This window comes from Crotalus tigris, unplaced genomic scaffold (genome assembly GCF_016545835.1).
Source record: "Crotalus tigris isolate CLP2741 ecotype Arizona unplaced genomic scaffold, ASM1654583v1 scf7180000024465.619267, whole genome shotgun sequence".
Classification (NCBI taxonomy): domain Eukaryota; kingdom Metazoa; phylum Chordata; class Lepidosauria; order Squamata; family Viperidae; genus Crotalus; species Crotalus tigris.
The window spans coordinates 402,675-426,715 of NW_024100636.1; the positions used below are offsets into that span (position 1 = coordinate 402,675).

At 40.8% G+C, this 24,041-nt stretch overlaps 1 protein-coding gene across 1 annotated transcript in view; it reads right to left on the bottom strand.

The window, feature by feature from the left end:
• Positions 1 to 20,938, bottom strand: part of C1QL4 (complement C1q like 4) — a 39,426-nt gene extending 18,488 nt beyond the window's left edge. Inside the window, exon 1 of the mRNA XM_039332851.1 lies at positions 19,847 to 20,938. Coding sequence (XP_039188785.1) covers positions 19,847 to 20,410 — 564 coding nt within the window. The 5' untranslated portion in view covers positions 20,411 to 20,938. The remainder of the gene's footprint in view (positions 1 to 19,846) is intronic.
• Between the last annotated feature and the right edge of the window lie 3,103 nt (positions 20,939 to 24,041).

Here is a 24,041-nt window from a genome sequence, read left to right on the forward strand (position 1 = left end):
GAAAATCAAATACATTTTCCTTGTCACCTACATAGATTTCTCAGTAACTGACTGAAGAGTAAAAATACATCCTGTATACCCACTGCCCAGTATAAAGCTATACTTCCCTTACTGTTTAGCTTAAAATTATATATATGTAAAAAAGATATCTGAGCATGTTCTAATATTTTTATCAATTATTAGAAGTAACACAAGTACCTCATTATTGACAGACTTTTCATAAACAGACAAAACAAATTTTGAAAACTTTTTAATAGACATGCAAATTTGGTGGTGATTTGGGATGCATTTAAAACATAAATTGGTGGTTTTATTATTGAATATGTTTTATAGAGAAGAGAAAAAATGTTAAATGAGATTATTTGGAAAATAAAATTCACAGCTTCTGAGCTTATTATCACCTTCTGTACTCTTTTAATCAGAATTCTGCCAAATGCCTTCTCAGGTACAAGCTATTTCCTACAAAGTTTTTGAATTCACTGTATCCTCCCCATTGGTAGAAAGGAATAAAGGTCTTCTTCTGATTCAATATTTTAAATACATGAACTCATATCAGACTTCGTTTTTATTCACTGTGTAATTAATTGCTTAAAACCAGTTTTAAAATAAACATGCAGTTTTACTTTTTAATAACCATTTTTCATCTGTCGCTGCAAGAAAAAAAATGATTTTGCTTCCTAAGCTGAAAGACACAGCAGGGCTACTGTAAATTAACTATCTGTGAGCCTACTCCTATCTAAGAATTTGAGTCACCTTGGACAGCAAGATGTGGCCTATAAATGTAATAAATAAATAAATAAATTTCTCAATCCTCTACGTAGGCTGAACTAGACAGACTCTGCCCAAGAAAACATATAAGCACAAACTGGACATCTGAGGCTGCAACAAGAGAGATAAATAACATTTTACTTCTTGGTTATTCCATCACTGAACTCAAGATTTTAATGGAGGAATAGAGATATTACTTCAACCCAATGAAAGACAATCTTATTACAATACATTAACCAATCCCAATTATTACCAAAGAGCTGTGGTGGCACAGTAGTTAGAATGCAGTATTGCAGGCTGACTCTATCCACTGCCAGGAGTTTGATCCTGACCAGCTTAAAGTTGACTCAGACTTCCATCCTTCCAAGGTCAGTAAAATTAGGACCCAGAATATTGGGGGCAATTATGCTGACTCTATAAACTGCTTAAAGAGTGCTGTAAAACACTGTTAAGCAGTATATAAGTCTAAGTATTAATTCTAGTGTTAGCTGAACAGGGACAATGAGTTCTTACTCTGTTTTTGTATATGTGGCCCTTCAAGTCAGTGTTGACTACTGGCAACTGTCGGGTTTTCTTGTTCAGCTGCTAAGATGTGTCCGACTCTTTGTGACTCTATGGACCACAGAACATCAAATGCCTCTATCCCACTCTATCTCCTGAAGTTTGCTCAAATTCATGTTGGTTACATCAATGATACTGCCTAACCATCTCATCCTCTGCCGCCCCATACTCTTTTTGCCTTCAATCTTTCCCAACATCATGGCTTTTCCAATGAGTCCCCTCTTTTCATTTGGTGGCCAAAGTATTTGAGCTTCAACTTCAGTATCTGTCCTTCCAAAGAAGAGTCAGGGTTGATTTCCTTTAGGATTGACTCATTTGATCTCCCTGCAATCCAAGCGATTCTCAAGAAGTCTTCTCCACAATTTGAAAACATCAATTCTTCAGTGCTCAGCCATCCTTATGGTTCAACCATACATGACTACTGGAAAAACCTAAGCTTTGACTATACCAGGGGTAGCAACCTTGGCTCTTTTATGACTCTGGGAGTTGAAGTCCATAAGTCATAAAAGAGCCAAGCTTGCCTACCCCTGGACTATATGGACCTTTGTCAGCAAAGTGGTGTCTCTGCTTTTTAGTATGCTGCATAACTGTCTAGACCAGGGGTCTGCAACCTTGACAACTTTAAGACTTGTAGACTTAAGCTCCCAGAATTCCTCAGCCAGCTGGTCTAGACTAGTCCCTGCAATTTTTTTGGCAAGATCTTTAAAAGGGATTTTTTTGCCTTTGCTTCTCCTTGGGGTTGAGAAAAAGAGAGTAGCTCATGATTAACCAGCTGGCTTTGTGTTCAGCACAGAACCAAAACTCACAGTATCCTGACTTCTATCCTGGTGTCTTAACCACCTCACAAACTGGCTCACTCCTGTGTTGCTCTGTGCCTAATACACACCATACCCGGGGTTATTTAGGGAAAAAAAACAACACCCAGAAAAAGATTCTTTTATCTTAAAGGAACCACTAAAGAGAATTAGAAGCAAAGTAGCCCAGGGTCAGAAATCTGAAGTTTTAGTTTTTCAGTTGTACCCCAAAGCGCACAAAATAATTTGAAGTGGCTCTAAAAGGGCCTTTTTCTTGGTGTAGAATTGCTTGCTTCCTGCTACCAAGCAATGTATACAATACATGTCAAGCTATTCTTGTTATTTTATCTATATTCTGCTCTCCACAAAGAATGCTCTCAATGCTTGGAGGGAATGTAAATAATTCCACATCACTCAGGCATCTCAGTTTTTAACTTTCTCTAAATGTAGTAGCATTGAAAATAAAATACTTTGGGGAGGCAACATTGGACTAGTGTGGGGTGATCAGTGTTCCTAGATAATTTTTCACCCATGAAAAGAATATGCACATGATCCTGATTCTAAAAACTCCCAAAGGCTAGTCATCCTAAACTAGCCGATTCAAAGCAGGGAAGCAGATGTGAATACACTAATGGTACTTCCCTAAAGCAACTCTTGGAATGTTTCTGAGCCCTGCGAATGTGTTAAAATGTGGCAAGACCTCATTTAAAGTTGTCTGTATCGCTCTGCCTTTGGAGAAACCAGATTTCACTTTTTTTGCTGTACCACCGGTGCTCAGATTCATCTTGGGCAATTTAATCCAGCAGCGTGCTTAGTGCTCCAGAGAAGCCGAGAGATGCACCTGCACATCTACTTTTGGTGCATACGTCTAAGGACAGATATATCAATGATGTGAAAAGCTCAGATGCTCTAGTGACAGTGTCCAGGTAATAAATCTCTCAGATAGACAGATCAAAAGAGGCCAGCATCAGGCTTTGCCAAACAAATCTCTGACATAGAGTGAGCTCTTACATGGATCAAGCTGTCACCAGGGGAGATGAAAGCCTGCCTGTATCAGCAAAGGAGGGATAAACTTGCCATGTGGAGCTTATGTCTGAGCCATTGACATAGGGCAACTGCCATGGGGCCTGCAGACAGGATTTAATGGGGAATTGGCCATATCTAGGGTTGCTGGTTCAAACTGAGCTCAAGATATTTGCTTTCTCTCTGCTTTGTAAACGAGTCCATGAAAAGGACACCATCAAAGATGTATCTTGTTTGTTTCTTCCTGACTCCCAAAATCACAGGTAGGCTAATCTCTGTGAAACAGGGCTTGAATTTCCCCAAATTAAAAACAGACAGAATAAGCCCGAAAGGTTTTGAAACTGTTGTAAAACAGTCAAACAGTTATTTACTGTGAGGTATAGTGCATGCCTTGGAAATAATACAATAATCTTTGGAAAGGGATTTCTGCGTTGAATCATACAACTTACTTCTTCTGGATCAAATGCAGACGACCAGAATTCAGACACCCAATTCAGTTGTGGCTTGGAAATGTATTGCACACTATACGCACGTTCTGGGAACAGCAACATGCCATTCCGGAAATATGTGTGAAAATGCATAGAATTAACACAGGCAGGCAACAGATCACGTGCATTACTTCCTGAGATTGAAATCTCATTTTCAAATAAGACTAAGCACACTTAATTGAAATAGTAACATTAATTGTTTAATAACTGATTGTTATATGCTGTTGTTTGCATTCATTTAACAGAACAACAGGATACAGATATCCTCAACTTACAACAGTTGGTTTAGTGACTATTCAAAGTTACAACAGCACTGAAAAAAGTGACTTATGACCGTTTTTCACACTTAAGGCTGTTGCAGCATCCCCAGGGACATGTGATTAAAATTTGGGTGCTTGGCAACTGACTCAAATTTCTGACAGTTGCAGTGTCCCAGGGATCATGTGATCACCTTTTGAGACATTCTGATAAGCAAAATCAACGGGGAAGTCATATTCATTTAACAATCGTGTTACTAACTTAACAACTGCAGCGATGTGCTTAATAACTGCAGCACGAAAGGTGTTAAATGGGGCAAAACATACTTAACAAATGTCTTACTTAGCAACAGAAATGTTGGGCTCAATTGTGGTCATAAGTTGAGGACTACCTGTAACAGAATTGGAAGGGACTTTGGAGTTCTTCTAGTCCAACCCCCTGCTCTGACAGGAAGCCCTATACCAGGGGTAGGCAACTTGGCTCTTTTATAACTCATGGACTTCCAGAATTCCTGAACCAGCATGGCTCAGCTTGGAAACCTCTCCATTTCCCTCAGCATGGCTGGCTCAGGAATTCTGGGAGTTGAAGTCCACGAGTCATAAAAGAGCCAAGATTGCCTATCCTGCCCTATACCATTTCAGACAAATGTTTGTCCAGTTTCTTCTTCAAAACTCTTCCAGTGCTGGAGCATTCACAACTTCTGGAGGCAAGTTGTTCCACTTATTAATTGTTCTAACTGTCAGGAAATTTCTCTTTAGTTCTAGTTGCTTCTCTCCTTGATTAGTTTCCATCCATTGCTTCTTGTCCTGCCTTCAGGTATTTTGGAAAATAGGTTGACCCCCCCTCTTCTTTATGGTAGCCCTTCAAATATTGAAACATTGCTATCATGTCACCCCAAGTCCTTCTTTTCACTAGGCCAGATGATTTCTGGGTGTTTTTATTGTTCTTTATTGTTTTATAATTTTAGAATTATAAGCTGACCTGTGTCACTTGATTGATTTGGGAGGCTATAAGAATAACACGAATTAATTAAACTAAAAAATATTGTTCTCTTGCTTTCTCCCTACATGTCCCTTCCGTTTTCCAGCTGTCTCTCTTGCTTCTCTTACCCCCCCCCCTTTTTTTTTTTTTTAGTAAAGTAGCATGCACATGGATGGTGCCAAATAAATAAATTGCTAATTGCAGTAATTCACCCCATGAGCCAATTTGTTAATTAACAAATGTGGTAATGTGTTACACACAAGATGTAGAGAGACAGAAGCTGCTCTAAGAAAACCGTTCCAGACCACTGACCACCTCCAAGGCATTGTTTCAGCCAACCCAGAAGAAATTACAAAAAGTCTTAAACAGAATAATAAATGGATCTTTTGGGTTAATTAGTTTTTCAGAGCCAATGAGGAAATGGAATGAATGGACATGAGGCAAATGGAGAACAGATATTTATCTATGTCTTCCTAAAACAAGTTTAATTCTCTTGTTGAGTCAGCTTTTTTTTTTTTTTTGCTGACATAATACTGTATTAGAGAACCAGTTTGTGTAGTGATGAAGTCACCAGGCTAAAAGATGGGAGCCTGTGAGTTCTAGTTCTGCCTCTGGTGCAAAACTAGCTGGGTGAGCTTGGGTCAGTGACTTTATCTCAGACCTAGGAAGATGGCAGGGACTTGTGTCCAGATAGTCTACAAGAATCAGACACAATTGAATGGAAGAAAAAAAATACTGTATACTTTTTTCACTTGAAGAGACAGCCTTGCTTTCTTCACAGTTATCACTCTTTCAGCAGAAAAGGTGAATTCCACTATGAACGAAGAAGGAGAGTTTACAGGAAATGCAAATCAAAGCTATGATCAAATGTTGCAATATATCCTTACCTACAAATGCATTTTTTCCCTAGGTAATAACCACCAGCAGCTAGTCAACCATGCATACCTCTTAGACCTAGAGAGTCATTCCAACCTCTGTCTTCCAGATATTAGATTTTTCTTTTTCCCAAATCCTCAACATTGTGTGGCGCTGAGCATACTCACTTTTAGAGAATGCCTTGGTTTGTTGTTTCTCAGGGGCTCAGTTGTGGATTTCATTCCCATCAGCAGTCAGAACCCGTGTTTGCTGTTAGAAGGAATGACTGCAGATGGCCACTATGATTGCACTACAGGGCTGCAAAAAGTGAGATACTTCATAGAAGAGCTGGTTCAGTCTTACTCTTGCCTGAACTCTGAGCTACAATTGTTGGAAGCCATAGCACACGCTGCTCTACTTTGCTATAAAGCAGTGTTTTTCAACCTTGGCAACTTTAAGATGAGTGGACTTCAATTTCTAGAATTCATGCTGGCTGGGGAATTCTAGTAGCTGAAGTCCACATATCTTAAAGTTGCCAAAGCTGAAAAACATGGCTGTAGAGGGAGAGGTGGAAAGGCTCTGGGCTGGCACTACACACAAATGGGCACCCAGAGACAACAATAGAAGAGGGTACAGAGGAAGGAGAGGTGTAATGAGACTAAAAATGGTAGGTCTGAAGTGGTACGAAGGTTGATGGGAGAGCCTGTTTGAGGCCTGTTAAAGGTGGGTGGGTGGCTGTTAATATTTGGCACTATAGGCAATTTCAGCTCCTGATCTCCGAAAAGGAAGAAAAAATTCTTTTGCCTAGGAAGTTTGAGAATGGCAAATCTGTGCAGCGAGTCAGTAAATTAATGTGGCCTGGGAGAAAAGACTGTCATATAATTGAAGGCTCCTGAATTAAAGCAAAAAACCCAAACAAACCGTAAAATCTCAATAAGGGTCAAAAGGAACCTCTATTCAGCTTTATTTGTTATTAGATTTTTATTCTGCCTTTATTACTTTATTAGTAACTTTAGGTAGAGAACCTACTTATTACTCCTTGCTCCTCTTATTTTCCCCACAAGAACAACCTTGTGAGGTGGGGTGGGATAAGAGAGAGTGACTGGCAACTGGCCCAAAATCACTCAGCTGGCTTTCATGCCTAAGGCGGGATTAGAACTCAGCATCTCCTGGTTTCTAGGTCAGCACCTTAACCACTATACCAAACTATAGGTAGTCCTCAATGTGCAAACGTTTGTTTAGTGACCACTCAAAGTTAACTATATCACTGAAAAAAGTGACATATGACCATTTTTCTTACTTAGAAACATTGCAGCATCCCTGTGGTCATGTGATCAAAATACGGGCACTTGGTAACTGATTCATATTTATGACGGTTGCAGTGTCCCGGGATCATGTGATCATCTTTTGAGACCTTCTGACAAGCAAAGTTAGTGGGGAAGCCAGATTCACTTAGCGGCCATATTACTAACTTTAGCGATTCACTTAGTGGCAGGAAAGGTCATAAAATGGGGCAAAGCTAACTTAACAACCGTCTTGTTTAGTGAGACAAATATGGGGCTAATTGCTGTCGTAAATCTAGGACCACCTGTAATACTTTCCGCAGAAGGTGCGAAATTGTACATGGAAAAATGGCTTTTTAAAAAAAACAAATCTGGATATGGAGAAATGTGGAGAAGTATTGATATAGGCTAGTGATGGCGAACCTTTTAGACAAGGCTTTTCAACCAGTGGTATGGGTACCACGTGTGGTACATTGGCACCTGGCAGGTGGTATGTGACCATTCTAGAAAAGTGGTAGCTGGGGAGGGGAATGAGCTGAACTGGTGGCAGCATCACACAAGCCTGAGCAAGAGATGGCTGGAGCTGCAGGGCTGTCAGGGCTCAGCTGAAGCGCCAGGATCAGCATTTCTTTGGGACTGTCAGGGCTCAGCGGAAGCGCCAGGATCAGCGCCAGGCTCCAGCTGGAGCTTGGCATTGATCCTGCGCTTCTGCTGAGCCCAGAAGAAGCACCGATCACCTGGAATGTTGCAGCATCTCCAGGGTCTTGTGATTTACATTCAGATGCTTGGCAATTGATTCATATTTATGACGGTCACAGTGTCCCAGGGTCATGTGAAGTGACCAAAACCTGCTGCAACCAACCAGTAGACGGGGGGAATAAAAACCAAACACCCCCCTACCCCACCCCTGCTGCCAATCCTCAACAGAAATGCTCACAACAATGAAAACCTTGGACAGGAGGAAGAGCGCTGCCGGGCGGGCAGGCAGGTGTCTTGCTCGACTGTGGCTTGGGAGGCATTTTTTTCAGTGCACTGTAACTTTGAATAGTCACTAAGTGAACTATTGTAAGTTGAGGACTACCTGTACTTCATCACTTTTTTGCTTTTTTTGGGTCATCAAGTTTTTGACACCTTGCTAAGCGACTGGTGGTACTTGGATATTGCCATATCCTAAAAGTGGTACAATGGGTGAAAAGGTTGAAAAGCCCTGCTTTTAGAGACCGAGTGCCCAGACTGCAACTCAAAACCCACTTATGTATCATCGGATGCCGGGTGGGCATGGCCCATTGGGTGGGTGTGGCCTGTTGGGTGGGGGTAGCTGTGTGGTAATGGCAGACTCGGTGGGATTAAAAAGTTCAATCAATCAATTCCACCTTTGCGAGATCTTTTTTTTTCCTGCAAGAAGTTGAAATAGATTGATTGATTGAACCTTTTTTTTTTTTTTTTTGCACCCGGCAGCGGAGGCCTAAATCAAAAAGATTTTATAAAACCCAGCTGAAGACCTGGGACTGGGGTGACGGCACGCGTGCCCACAGAGAGGGCTCTGTGTGCCACCTGTGACACACGTGTCATAGGTTCGCCACCACGGATATAGGCTTTAACGGCTGGTATCAGTGAAGCAGTTATGAGCCTTTGGGCTGAATGGCTATGGTCTAATTTTAGTTATTTATGATGCCATAAAGCAGCTTACCCTGCTTCTGGAGATGTCAACCACCAGTTGCTGGTGAAACGTCAGGGTGGAATAAAACTAGACTACGGCTATTCAGTCCGAAAGCTCATGGTAAAGTACAGTATTCCCTGGCCCTCATATGGAGCAGTATTGTTTGATCTCTGCCCTGGGCCCACTGCTCAGGAGATCCTTCTGCCTCCATGACTGCTTTTCATGCAGAGAAATTCTCCAGTTGTTGACTGGAGTGATCATGAGAAGCAATTATCATTGCCAGTTCTTTCACATGCTACTTTCTGGGCTGTAGTGGTGACTGGACTTGGAGATGGAGGGATTTGGGGACGATTGGTGAGATGAAGAGGGACCATCTCGCTTACTTGAGACAGTAACTCAGCTACCGTATGTACTGCATTTTAGTTGATATGAGGTTGTGTGAAGAGTCTGGGGTTTGATGGGTGATGAGCAGTCATGCTGCCTGATCCAGCAACACCCAAATCTTCAAAACAGCCCTTCTGATATGACACGTTTATTGATTATGCTCCCTCTTGGATAGAGATGATAAATGGAGGCATTAGAAATGCTTCTTTCTGTTTATTGGTGACTGTAATGATCTCTGCAGTTGCCACCTTTGTTTGTTAGTTCTTTTATTTTACAGTCCTTGTAACGTGCCCCAGTTCCAAGAGACTCTGGGTAGCATACAACATCAAAATAAAAAGGAAGAAAAAAATTGGAGGTTCATGACATGATGTGACAATGGGTATTTTCTCTGGGCAGGCATGTGGCATATATGTTGTGTCTGTGTGTGTGTGTGTTTCTGCTCTTCCCTTGCATATGTTTGTGTGCATGTGGTTTAGAAGCACGAGGTAGGCTGCATATTTACATATGGGTCATGTGAACAGGATGTGGACAAAGACTTAGAATGGAGAATGTTGCAGTATTCCACGCCCTTCCCCAATTCCTGTCCCATAGAGATACTTTGAGAAAGGTTTTTAATTTATTTTTCTCTGAACCCCTGTCCAGAATCTGCCCATTTTTGAGCTCAAGCTTTCATTTGCTAGCAGTTAGCTTCTCTCACCACACCATAGTCCTATTGTGTTCTGGTTTGGGAGAGCAATCCTGCTGAAGGACAGAGAAAGTCAGAATCTTTCCACAATTTCTTTCTAATCTTCCAGCCACTGGAAAGACTAAAATGAGACAAAGGAGAACTGAGCTACAGAACATTGACCGAGAATGAAAAAAGAAAATGGAGCAAGTGAGAGTACAATGGAATGGTCTCTGGTATTGCCCTCCTATGGGAAAGTGAGAATATATCACATTTTGCTGCAGGTCTCACTTATTTGGTATGCTTTTTGCACAAGGTGATTTACAGTACTATGCCAATGAGGTTTTGTAAGCGTGCACAGTGTAGAGGTCAGTTGTAACAAATTAGTGTTGTTTAAAAAAAGTGAAAATGGCCAGGTATAGGAGCAGTTTGTTCACTTTTAAGAGTTGGGTCCGTCAGGAAAAAAGCAAAGGTGGGTGTGGTAAAACAAGAAGAGAGAGCAAGAATGTCTCTGGACTGAAAAGATGTGGACTGAATATCAAAATGGCCAGTTCAGAAGAAGTGTGTTGATGTCATAGGGAGAATGAATATAGATTAAATTGCAAAACAAATCTAAGAAGGAAGAGTGAATGGATCAAGAAGAAAGTTGTGTTTAGAGCAGTGGTTCTCAACCTATGGGTCGGGACCCCATTTGGGGTCAAACAACCATTTCACGGGGGTCGCCAAACAACATATCCGCCATTTTTCCCCCCTTTCCCTCTTGAATAGAGTCTAATTCTATTGGCTTTCAAAAGCCAATAGGAATTGTCCAGGCTGGCTCTGCCCTGCTGAGCCCGCCAAAAGTCCCATTCTGCAAACGGTGCTGCACCGGTTGAGTAGTCCTCGACTTACGACCGGTTGGGGGTCGCGGCATTAAAAAGGTTGAGAACCACTGGTTTAGAGAGAAGTGAGATCCCCAAAAAGAAAGAAGTTTAAAGAACAAAAAACATTATCTGAAGAGAAGATTGGCAAGGGAAGAAAGGCAAGGTGAGATACTACGAATAATACTGGGGTATTTCCAGTGGTGAGATTCAGCCAGTTCGCACCACTTCGGTAGAACCGGCAGCTAATTTTTTGTTGCCCAGGCCCAGAATGGATTTCTGGAAGTGGCATCCACACAGAGAACCGGTTGTTCACATCTTTGAATCCCACCACTGGGTAGTTAGGTTTCTTTATTTCTCTCTCAGTTCCTTCCTTTAATGTCTTCTGCCAACTAGTCTCCCCCTTTTCCTGCCTAGTGCTTAGAATTGCACTCTGAAAGAGCATAGTGGGTGGGTTATATGAATGGACATGTCTCTTCCTATTTTGGTTGGTCTCCAATACAGGTAGTCCTCAGATTACAACTACAACTGAGCCCCAAATTTCTGTTGCTAAGTGAAACATTTGTTAAGTGAATTAAGCCCCATTTGACGACTTTTCTTGCCCCAGTTGTTAAGTGGGTCCCTGCAGGTATTAAGTTAGTAATGCAACTGTTAAGTGAATCTGGCTTCCCCCTTGACTTTGCTTGGCAGAAGGTTGCAAAAGGTGATCACATGACCTTGGGACATTGCAACCGTCATAAATATGAGTCAATTGCCAGGCTTCTGAGTTTTGATCATGTGACCATGGGGATGCTGCCACAGCTCTAAGTGTGAAAAATGGTCATAAGTCACTTTTTTCAGTGCTGTTGTAACTTTGAACGATCACTAAGTGAACCATTGTAAGTTGAGGACTACTTGTAGATGAAAGGCCAAGGATTTGGGCCATTTCTCTAGTTCCAGTGTTCAAACTGAACCTAGTGGGGATCCATTGTACTGGATGGCTTCTCTGCCCACAGGACCATCTGAATCTGTAGTGCAGTGGTTCTCAACCTGTGGGTCGGGACCCCATTTGGGGTCGAACGACCATTTCACGGGGGTCGCCAAACCATGCTGTCTGCCATTTTTTCCCCTTTTCCCTAGCTGTCCTACTCCCTCTTATTGGTGGCCACACCCACTTGGCCACACCCCCGGGGGTCACCACAACATGGGGAACTGTATTATGGGGTCACGGCGTTAGAAAGGTTGAGAACCACTGCTGTAGTGTGAGATGCAATCCAATGCTTTTCAAACAGGGCAAATATATTATTTCAGCTGAAGACACTTTCTGCATGGATATAATTCCTACCCAGGGAAGCCAAAGAATTAGTCCTGACTCCCAACTTAGAGGAGTAGTACTCTCTTTTGATCTGCTAAGAATTTTCCTGAGTGGCCGCCTGTCCAAGGAGCCGAGCTGCTAAGCTAGGATAAACTGACAAGATCACAGACAGAGTTCGCAGGACTGCATTCGATGAGGGTGTTTATGACACTGTATCTGAGAATCATGCAGCCCTGGGAATATATATGCGTTTTAAAAATGACTCTGGAGAGAAGTTGGAAGGAATCGCTGTCTGTCGATGAACTGACCATAATTCCTCCAGTGTTTCCTCAGGCAGGCTGAGTGAAGGCTGAAGGCATGGGTGTGCTCCTGAGGGCCAGGCTCATTTAGAATTTAGACACTTAGGATTTGAGGGAGAAGGGAGAGAGTGAAATGGAGAACCTAATAGGAAGAGGCTTGTCATCCTGCATTTGCTGATGGACAGCGGGGCTTAGTACTTAATTATGGATTTGGCTGTCTCAGCATTTGCACTAAAGGACAATTCAAGGAGAGAAATTGGGGTGAATAAATCCAGTATTTTCTTTCTGGCATATAAATTAGAAATCAACAGATAAACAGTGAAATCTCTGGAACCCCCAGTGATGGGAATTAGTTTAGTTCTTGAAAAGATAGAACAGAAGCCTACTTCTCCATTTTTGCTTAAACTAAGGTATGATGAGCAACAAAGATGTGATGATAATAAACTATGTTTAAACTATGTTGCAAAGATGTGACAATAGTAAACTAAGAGGAAGGGCTATGGGAAGCCAGGAATTGGAGAAGATTTTTTTTCTTGCTCTTCAAGAAAACTTTGACTTGACAATGATTGGCTCCAGTGGCTTAAACCTCTGGTCTTGCTTTATCACAGTTTATGTTGTTAATTTTATTTTATTGGCCCACGAAACAAACGTAAGATCTGGTTGAAATATATGCCATTATGAAAAAAATGCCTTTGCATTGACAATTTGAAGGTATATACTGTACCAACAATGATCAGAAGTGCTACATATGCCAAAACAAAGATTCATAGATTTCCAACCATCTATTATTCAATAACAGGTGCCATTCAGTATTAACTTTGGCATAATACAGACAATAATTTGTTGGTGTTCTATTCCTATACAATCCATGGTTTATGAATTTCTTTGTCCTCCCCCCCACCTCCATTACTTTATTTCTAGAACTATTTTCCATAACCAGCTGTTTTAACAGTTCTCCTATTCAGTCTCCTAGCAAGTGAATTTCATTCATGCTACTTAATTTTTCATATTAAAACCTAAGTCTATGTTCTCTAGATCTCAAAGATGGACACTCCTAGTAAGAGATCATAGTTGTAGTGATAAATTTGTAAAGTTTATCCTTGCAATGCTTGGAGTAAGATGATGTTTTGTAGTAGATTGAGTGCTGGACCTGGATTATAAATAGAGCAAGTTTCAAATCTCAGCACAGCAATAAAAGTCACTGGATAATAGATCTCATTATATATTTTGCATGGTAATTATTGGAGGAAATGTGGTAGATATCTCCTATGCTGTATACCATCCTGAGTTTGGGGTCAAATATGGTGATAATAGATAACAATGGGGCTGTCAGCTTCCCCATACCTGCAATGCAACTTTTCTATTTTTCTGGCAGGGCTTCTGTAATATCTGCACAATAGGAATCAAAAGCAATAGTACTTTTCCTGACAGAAATACACCAAAACATTTCAGTGGTGAGTTGGCTTCTCCTGTTGAAGTAGTGTCTCTAAATCTGAAAAGTACAGAAATCCATTTTTTTAAAAAAAAGGTGGTAGCCATAATTATTTCCCATTTCCAACTGGACTCATCATGTTTTTAAGGCTACCTCTTCTGCTCCCTTGTGCAATTTTCTTTGTAGCTTTTTCTTTCCAAGTATAAGAAATCCTTCCTACAAAATGATGCTTGACTGGCTGCTGATTCTTGTTTATTTGTACAGTGGAGACAACTTTGCCCACCAGTGGCTTCCATGATCCTGACCAGGGATCCACCACAAAAGTCTAGGTCTTCACAGCCTGTTTAACCCACATCTTCCCTCTGCTACAGATGTCAGTTAATTTAGATACTTGTTTAGTTAAGTGGAATGTATTTGTCTGTGTGAATCCCAATGAATGGTCTTCAGACCCTGCAAGTCATATGCAGGTATGCTGCTTCCCTGGAAATGAATAATTCCCTGAATCCTGATCAATAAAATCTGGTTTGTGGATGCAGGGAACTTCTGCATTGGCAATAAAATTGGGGTGAGGGAGATGTTAAGTTGAACCAGGATGATGCACCATTATTTATTTTCTTATTAGATCTGTGTCTCACTTTTTATACATAGTCCCTCCTCTGATTCTTCCCCAATAACAACAACCCTATGAGGTAGGTTGGTTTAGAGAGAGTAACTGTCCCAGTGTCACCCAGTGAGCCAGCTAAGCGTGGACCAAAGCACCAATCTCTCTTACGCCAGTCCAATTCGTTAACCATGATACTTCACTGGTTGTCTAGCATGTCCTTTGAGATAAACCCAAGGAAACAGTTCATCTAGTTATGTGCAAAAGGCTCACACTTAGCCTCTCCATGTAATTAGGAAGAAGCCTTTGTCAGCTGGAGGTGATAATTTCTAGGCAGATCTAAGCCATAACCCTCCCTTGAGGAGCTGGATTGAAGTCATACCTGGGGCTGCCCCATTATTAGTGAAATCTCATATCCGAGCCATTGTAGAAGCAATTTTTGAATTATTCGTGAGACTGAGAAGAAAAGGAAAACTAAACGAAATTCAACCTCTTCAAAGCCCAGGGATAGGAGCCAAGAATCTGTCGACTTCCTTGTGAGATTTGGGATTGACAAATGATGAATATTGAAAGAGATTGGCCAAAGAGGGCACAAGACAGTCTGATCTACTTGGGAATGCTCCAGGTTATCACTCCAAGAGAGGTACGCTCTCTGTCTGCCAGTGAGCTGAACCGTGCCAAGATGGAATAGCTGAACTGAGACTGAGATTTGGGGTTGGGTGGGGGCTGTTTATGGGTTTGGACTCCTACCAAAAGGAATTGGGATTTTGTATCAGCTCCCCCAAATGCCTCCAAGTATCCTGTTGATCGTCTCCCTGTGCATCTGCTTTACAATCTTGGCTATTATGGCATAGAAAGCTGTAAAAGATGAAGGAAAATTAAAATGGGCTGACGAGATGGAGGACAGAAATAAGTTGTTCTAATTCTGATTTTCGGTAATTTCTGAAGTCTCATGCTGAATCAGACCCTTATTAGGCTTGGATCACTTCTGTCTAGGTGGCTTTTCAGATCTTGCTGGAGACGTCAAGTTAAGGCGTCCATCTTACCATTTCTGCCTTTGAGAATTGAGAAACGCCTCCTGAATTTAATTTGCTCTTCTAATTTTGGAGCTTAGGGTTTGGCAATTAAAAACTGGTTTGTATTTAGGCTTAAAATCATAATTGGGGGGAACTGTTATATTCCCCCAACTTCTGGTGCGCTGTCCTGAGGAATCCATTCTGTTTATGCCCTGATTAATTGTGCATTAAGAATGGGATAGAGTGCTATTAAACTCGGAGACTAACAAAGATTAAGTGCTAAAAGATTTTGTTTATTTGTTATAGGATCCTGCTGTCTATAATATGGGTAAGCTTTTAAATCTCCTCATTTGTTTGTAAGGTTTTTGTTGGATTTATAGGCTACATCTAGGTTTTTATTTTGATCCTTTGGTTACAAAAAAGGTATAGGACTTACAGTAAAGAGAACAGGAGGAGTTGTGTGGAAAAGGGAAGAGAAGTAAGAACATGGCTACTGCTCCCTCCCCGATCTCAACTGACAGGAGGTATTTTGATCTTAAAATGTTTATTTTTTTTCTAAAATGCCCCTTCCTGACAAATTGACTGAAAACAGGTCTCAGGAGGCGAATTGACTGAACCAATATTACCAGGTGTCCTGTCAGTTTTTATCCTTCCCGCTATTTATTATTTAATAAGCAGGCAATTGTTCCTCTCCACCAGGCACAAATTGTGAAGGTGTTGAAATTTAAACATCTCTCTGAGGGAGGGGAAAAATTAACCCTCTTGTTACTGCTTCCAATTGTCTGTTGCGATCTATGCTGCTGTTAGAGCAAGATTGAGGGGGAGAAATATTTATTTCAAGTTAGAAGTGGGGGCTGGGAGGAAAAAGCGGAAAAAGGACAGAAAACCTCACAGCATCAATCACTTGGAGGGCAAGGCAGTAAGTGATCCAGCCTGACGTAAATTATGATCAATAGAGCCAAGTGCCATTTTACTACCTGGGAGGTATGAGTCTCCCAACTTAGGTTTGGCAGCCTTTTTGATATCTAAATACCGCTGATAATTAATTAACTTTTTTTGGATGAATAAGAGATAACTATAACAATAACAATATTATTGGGCGTAGATGAAATGGATTGTGTTCTATTTTTTTTTTTTTAATTGACCTGGAATTAAACAATAGAGCCAAGCCCAAGGGCATGTTTGGATTGTCCCCAATCTATTTATGTGGCAAGGAAAGTAGGTGGCGGATCTGTATGCTACAGCATTCAAACACGCCTGGGCAGGCATTCATTTTGGGGGCCAAAGTGAGGAACTGGACATAACCTGTTTTAATTTATGTGATTATCTAGAAGAATGGTTAGGACTTGTATTTTGGGAGTCTCAGGCCCAAATTGTTGTCTTAGTTCCACTGAGTCCCCTTTTGCTTGCTACATGCGTTGTTCCTGGGTCTTTACTTCACACATTGTGGGTTGGGATGTTACAATAAGGATATATGTCACATGTCCACTATGAAGATGGAAGTGACTCCACCTGTAGCACCTGAGGGGGTCTTTGCTGCTCTTAATCCACATTTATTTCAGAGGGCACAAACTACCCCCCCCCAATTCAGTGTGATGTTAGCTCTCAATCACTTTCCAATCTAATTTTTTTTACAAAAAAAGGAAAAAAAAGGGGGGAAGGATGTAGAAAAAAAAAGATGCACAACAATAGAAACAGATACCAATTAAACAGAATAATTCTGTCTGGCTGTTAAAAGATTTTCGTTGTTTGTGTCTTTTTACAAAATAAGAAATTATTTTTACATGGTGTGCCTTCCAGACCCTTTTGTTGAAGCTCCCTGTTAGCACATGTAAATATGTTTATTGATTTGTTGAAGGGAGATGACAGATTCCTTCTCTTGAGATGTTGCTTTCATTAGTTCAGGTGGCTTGCTGAGGTATAAAGGAATGAATTTTTAAATTTCAGATCAATGTTTTCTTTCTATTTAATAAATGGAAAGAGTTGGAAATGAGACGCTCTAATTTAACCTAATCAATGTAATAATTTGATGCCCTAGGTAGATTAAAAAAAAAACTTTAAACATTTCTCTCATAGGTAACTCTCTTAATCTTATGGTACTAAGTTTGGGAACTTATGAAAAGCCATTCAATAAAAAAAGAATTATCTTGAAAAATAAATAACTTTTTAAAAGCCCAAGTTGCTTGTAAAGTTTCTATCTACCTGAAGCTTCAGGCAGACAGTTAATAAATACAGAGAAGAGGGAGAGATCATATAAACTAGTTTTATTGAAAGCTGGTTAAAAGAAGGGCAAAAAGGAGCAATGGTTTTTGATGAATGGAAAAAATGCTTGGCTAGAGAGAAACAAAATAATATAGCATGCAAGAAGATATTGAAGTGATATTGCTCTACATTTGGCATCCACTTGGCTTAAAAAAATTCCAAACTCTACTTTTCTTTTCAGATTCATAACCCTATGGTGTAAGCAAAATTTGAGGTTCAGTCTCAACAATTTATTCTGATAATTGCCAGAGTTTCTCTCTATGACCATTTTCTCAAGATGGGAATAAAATTATTAGTAAGTTTTGTTCCTGAAATATATTAATACTGAATTTTTATACAACTATGTGCACATATATATATATATATGTGCTATTGAACTGAAAAATATACAAATAATAATTATGTAAACTTACTAATCTTTACATACCTGTATGGGTTACTACCAAAACCTGAAGTATATTGTAGATTATACAACATAGTTCAATACACAGAAATTATTTTATTTTTCTCTGCAATTCAGCATAACTATTTCTTTAACTATTTGCATACATCATATACATTATATATGTATGATAATTATTGGCATTTAAATTTTATATGTTTTGATGTTTTCAGTACAATACTGACTGTATCTCTTCAATAATAAAACAATGGCATATTGAAGAATACATATTAGACACTGCTAAAGTGAATACCTTTTTCATGTAGGTGAATACTTCTTAATATTCATTTTTTTAAAATATGAAGATGAATGGTAGCAATTTGTATAAATGATTAATTCATATGCATGCTACAAGTACATTATATATGTATAATTTATCAAACATACATTTTGTGAATATAGACGCAACAATTTTAAGAAATACCTCATTTTGTGTGCAGGACATGTATAATAACCATTTTATTAAAATAAACTTAATTCTTCTGTAACTAGAAGAAAACAATTATCTTACTGATCTGATTGTTTTACTAATTGCTTTCTAAAATCCATTCATTAATTTTTTTGAAAAACAAATATCCATTGCCTCTGCTTTCAGTTGTAAACTCTATTCATTAAACAAGAGATACCTATTTGGAAGAATGCTCATCAGTGTGTTGCCCTAACAGCTGGTTGCATTGTTATGCAAAGTTTTGATTTCAGATTTACTACTGTATCAAGAAGCAGAAGGTATTTCTTTAATTATGGCATGGTGAACTGAAGTTTCACAGTAGATTAATATAAGCAATTTAATAAATAAATAAATAAATAAAGCCCCTTTCCAGGCTATCTAGAGATGTGTAAATAGAACAAACACAGTATCCTTTTTCAGCTGCTTTTGATCCAAATGGTCTGAGAATCACAAAATAGAATTCTTTTCTCAATAGTATATTGCCTTTTGAAATATATTTCAAAATATATTGAAATTGGCTTTTTATTTTGAAATATATATTTATTTTATAAAAAAAAGCACAAAAGAGCCATTGAGGATAGAGAAAAGGAGAGAAAAGTTGAATTCAAGGGTAATTTCCAATTCAAGAATTTTTACTCAGTTGATAGCAACACTGAATTGCAAATCTAGAAATTTTCTTAATGGAAGAATCTCTGTTTAGTGATAAATACCAGAAATATATTTTATGTGTTAAGCCATATTCTTTTTCTTTGAAAATTCCTAAGCATAGAACCAATGACCATTTATAAACACAGACTTATTTTAAACACTGTCTGTCTTATGTAGACTTTATAATACTGATGTTGCTGTTTTATTTTAGATCGCTCATTACAAATGTAAAAATGAATGAGAATGAATATACAGAGCAATGACAATTTTAACTAAAGTTAGAGGAATTAATCCCTTCTTCTAACTCTTTATGAGAGTACTCATGACTAATAAAATCACTCATTTGAACTGCAAATTCTACAACGTAATGCTATAGATACATATCACAATCCTGAGATGTGAGATGGATTGGGCTCCAAGTAATTAGTTGTGAAGTTTTTTGCACTTAAAATACATTCAGGTTTAGACTAAGTTTTGAGAACAGGTGCACAGTGTTTATGATTAAGAAATAAGGCAAAGGTGAATGTTAGCTTAGGAGGAGTTAGGGTTTAAAAGAGGAGGAGCTATTAACGGTCACTGTGGTTAATTGTTGAACTGGGAGGGGTCCTAAATTTGAACAGGTAGAATGAAGAACAGGTAGGTATAATAGGCTACAACAATCAGTAAAATGGGACTGGGATGTAGATGAAGTTATTTGGGAAGAGGCAGAGGCAACAGAAAAGGAACTCACATAGATCTGTATACAGAAAAAGAGAGAAAGGTAAAGCAGGAGAAGATGACTGTGGAAAGGAAAGACTTTGGGGATAAGAGAGAGCATTGCTTTACCTGCCCGTTCTTCATCAGATCTGCCCACATGCTGGTACCATCACCACCACGCATGAGCACATGGTAGGTGAAGAAGTAGATGCCAGGTAGAGGGCAGGTAAACTTGCCACTTGATGGTTCATAGTAGTTTCCCACATTAGTCACCACATCATCAAAACGAAGGATCTCATACCCTTCGTGTGGTTTCCGCAATCCTGCATAAAAGGCAATTTTAGGACTGTAGAAAGATGGGATGTAACCCCCAGGACCTGGACCCGGTGGGCCCGGGGGACCTGGTTTCCCTGGCTCTCCGGCTGGACCTCGGGGCCCAGGTGGCCCTGGCGGTCCTGGCGGCCCACGGATTCCAGATTTGGCCTTTCTCCCTGGGTCTCCTTTCCCTCCAGACACGTAAGGCGGTGGTGAGATGAGAGCCAGTTCTTGGCTTGCCTCTGCTGAAGATGCCCCGTGGGTCTGAGGAGAGTACGGATCACAGACCATGCGACAGCTGCCCAACATCTCATAGTGGGAGGTGGTTTTGGAGCTGTGCACCAGCAACGGGATGGCCACCAAGAGTACCAGCACCATGGCCACCCCAATGGCGGCCCCAATGACCCTTTTTTTGCGGCTCAGCCTGGAGGCGGCCAGGGTTAAAAAATCGTCTTCGCTTTTGGAGGTAATGATGGAAGTTTCTCTGGAGTCAAAAACCAGGCGGATGGAGACGTCCCCTGAAGCGTCCCTTGAGTGATGCTCTCCTCCGAGGTCCTGTCCTTGGCAATGAAGCACTGGTTTCCTTACAAGGCAAACTCCGTCCCAAGTTGTGCAGCTCTGCTTCTTGGTCTGCCTTTCCTCCACTAGAGAACTGCTCTCTTTCGCAGGAATCACTTTGTCTCGCTCCTACTTCCCGGAGAGCAGCACAGCAGCAGCAGCAACAGCAGCAGCAGCAGCAGATGTGTTAGGGGGTGGAGGTGGAAAAAGAAAGAATGTGTGTGCCAGTGTGTGTGTGCGCAAGAGAGCGAGAGAGCGAGAATATGTAAGTCTGTCTATGCTTTCCTTTCTCTTCTCCAGTGGAGAACTCAGCTGGTGGCCACGGAGCAGCTCCAGGCTTCCTGTGCCATATCATATGGCCATCAACGGGGGTGGGGGGGAGAGAGAGAGAGAGAGAGAGAGAGAGAGCAGGATTTCCTAACAAACAGGTCATCCAGCACCCCTCCCTTCCACATGCAAGACTCTTTCCATAAACTCAGAAAAAGATCAGACTGAGCTGTCCAAGAGGCAAAAAGTAGCTTTAAGCCAACCAGAGCGACCTCTGGTGCTTCACAAAGGAGACTTAGCGGCTCAGCTACGGAGACAGGTCTGTCTGAAGTCTGGAAGTGTCTCCTGCCATCCATGGCAGCTGGGCTTTCTGCTCGCCTTCCCTGAGCCTGGGGCAGATGCTCAGACAAAAGGGAGCAGGAGGCCTCCGTCCTCGGATGGTAAGAATCCAGATGGGCAACCATCCCTGTCCCTTGTCTTGGAAGGAAGAAGGACTCTTGAGGGATGGAGCCTCCCTGCCTTCCTGGCTTGGCCATTTGCATCGCTGAGGGAGGAAGAGACCCTGTAGTTAGTGCCCCCCTCTCCTCCATCTCTCCTGGACTCAGCTCACTCTGTCTACATCCTAGCCAACCCCCAGCCCCTGCTGGCATCCAGAGTCATGTTTAAGGATGTGTTTTATATGCTGGGGTTGTATCATTCCTCTCTCCCCCCCCTGCAATTAAGTGCTCTACCTTTGTGCCTCCTTTGCCTCTCTCAACGGAGATTGATTAACAGCTGACAGATCCAGCAGGAATCTCCTAGAGGGGTTGCAAGCCATCCCATTCATTAATTAATCAATTATTCCTCTTTCCCCAAACATCCAACTCTCTCTCTCTCTCTCTCTCTCTCTCCCTCTCTCTCTCTCTCTCTCTCTCTCACACACACACACACACACACCACTGCACAAAGAGAGGTGCCTTAACACTCTGATTCAGTTTGCTGAGATGCTATACAAAGCAGGATGGGAGGAGGCAGACTTAAAACTTCAGAGGCAGCAGCTACACATTGAGACAGCTGAGGAAATAGAACAGAACACATGCGTGAGAATGAGTACATGCCCCAGTCAGACTGCTTGCTCCTGCTGACATGGAGAGTATTCATAAACGTGCATGAAAAAAAGATCCATGCATAAATATGGGTACACATGTGAAAGAGATAATACGGTATCTGTTGGGTAGGCAAATAATATACAGTGATGTGCACGTGCATGCCTGCATTTACTGAAGTTTGCATTTGGTTTAGAGAAGTGTGTACTGGATAAATATCCTGGAAGGTTGAGGATATGTGCATGATCAATACATTTTAAGTGGCAGAGGAGCATCTGTCCCTCTTTATACATTATAGTATACACCTATGTGCTGAAAACAGAAATAGCTTGTTCAGAGGCAGGTTGAATTGTTTGATTAACTATTACCGGTACAAAACAAATTTTGGATCAGGATACTAGAGTAGGGCGATATTTTACTAAAGGCAGATACTACAAAAAAGGCCAATCCCTTTCACCTTTCACTATATAGAATCCTTAGGTCAGTGTGTTGTTATGATTTTATTATCCATTGCTCATTCTCTCTTTATAAGCATTAAGAACATTGTATGCCCATTACCTTGTCCTTTCTCTGTCCACATTTGAATCCACAGGCATACCAATGCAAGGCTTGATTTTTGTTAAACGTTATGGAGGCAGATTTCACCAAGTGAACAGAAAAAACAAAACTGAAACAGGCTTTTCCGCACGAGATCTACTGTATGTGTTCAAGAGTCATCAGAAACATGCAGGTATATGTGACCAGCATTAGATCTGTCCGATTAGAAAGAACTCTGTTTGCATTTATTTCTAAATCCATTACTACACTAATATATGTAGTTCTAGAGGATGCTTACTTTTGTATACATGCATTCATGAATGCACTTATATTGGGATGGGCAGAATTATATTTGTCTAATGATCAGAAAAATGTGCATATGTACTAAACACATACAGATACACACACGCACACACACGCACACACATCATCTCTCTGCCTCTCTCTCTCTCTCTCTCTCTCTCTCTCTCTCTCTCTCTCTCTCTCTCTCTCTCTCTCTCTCTCTCTCAGTTCATTGACATCTTCCTTCTGTTGTATCATCACTGTATGTTGATGTCCTTTGGAAGGGTGACGAATAAAGTGTGTTTTGAAGATGTTATTCTACTTTGTTGCTTCTGTTTGGTTTTTATCCGTTGCTATAAACTTGATATTAGGTAAACACAGTGAGTTTTAAATGGAAATGTTGCAGTTCCTTTTCTAGAAGAGTCGCTTTGCTCTCTACTCTGCAGCATTCAAAGAAGGAAGGAAGGAAGGAAGGAAGGAAGGAAGGAAGGAAGGAAGGAAGGAAGGAAGGAAGGAAGGAAGGAAGGAAGGAAGGAAGTTGTTTAAACTGGATTGGATCTGGATCTGAATCACATATACATGTATATGTTTGGTAAACAAGCAATAGATAAAAAAGAGAATGTGGCTGGAGATATTCCATATACCAGTGGAATTAATCCCCCCCAATAATATATGACCACAGTTGAGCCCAAATTTTATGTGGCTAAGCAAGACAGTTGCTAAGTGACTTTTTGTCAAAAGTCACTTTGTTCCATGCCATTGTAACTTCAAATGGTTACTAAATGAATGGTTGCAAGGCAAGAACTGCCGGTAATAACAAATGCCTGTGTGGCGTTAACAAACCAGGTGTTCTCTCTGGAGGTTCCTCCTTTGGGACAGTGCAACTGCCTCCCCGTCTGCCTGCACCCCAAGGCAGGGGTGACTCCCATTTTCATAGCCTCCTGGAAACCTGCAAAGAGCTGGCCCCTCTGGAAAATCTTTGGAACCAAATATGTAATGACTAATAATATAATGCAATATTTGGATTTATTCAATGTACTATTGCTTTGGGTTATAAACTGCTTAGAGTCCCCCAAAACAGTTTAGTAGTTTCATAATCGATCAATCAATCAGTTTCCCTGGTGGTAACATACATATTTTCTTCCTGCAAGAAGAATTCTACTGGAAACTTCTTCTGGGTCTTCTATGGCAGGGCTTTTCAACCGGTGGTACGCGTACCACTTGTGGTACATTAATGAGTGGCAGGTGGTACGCAGCCCTTCCTAGCCAAATGCAGTGGG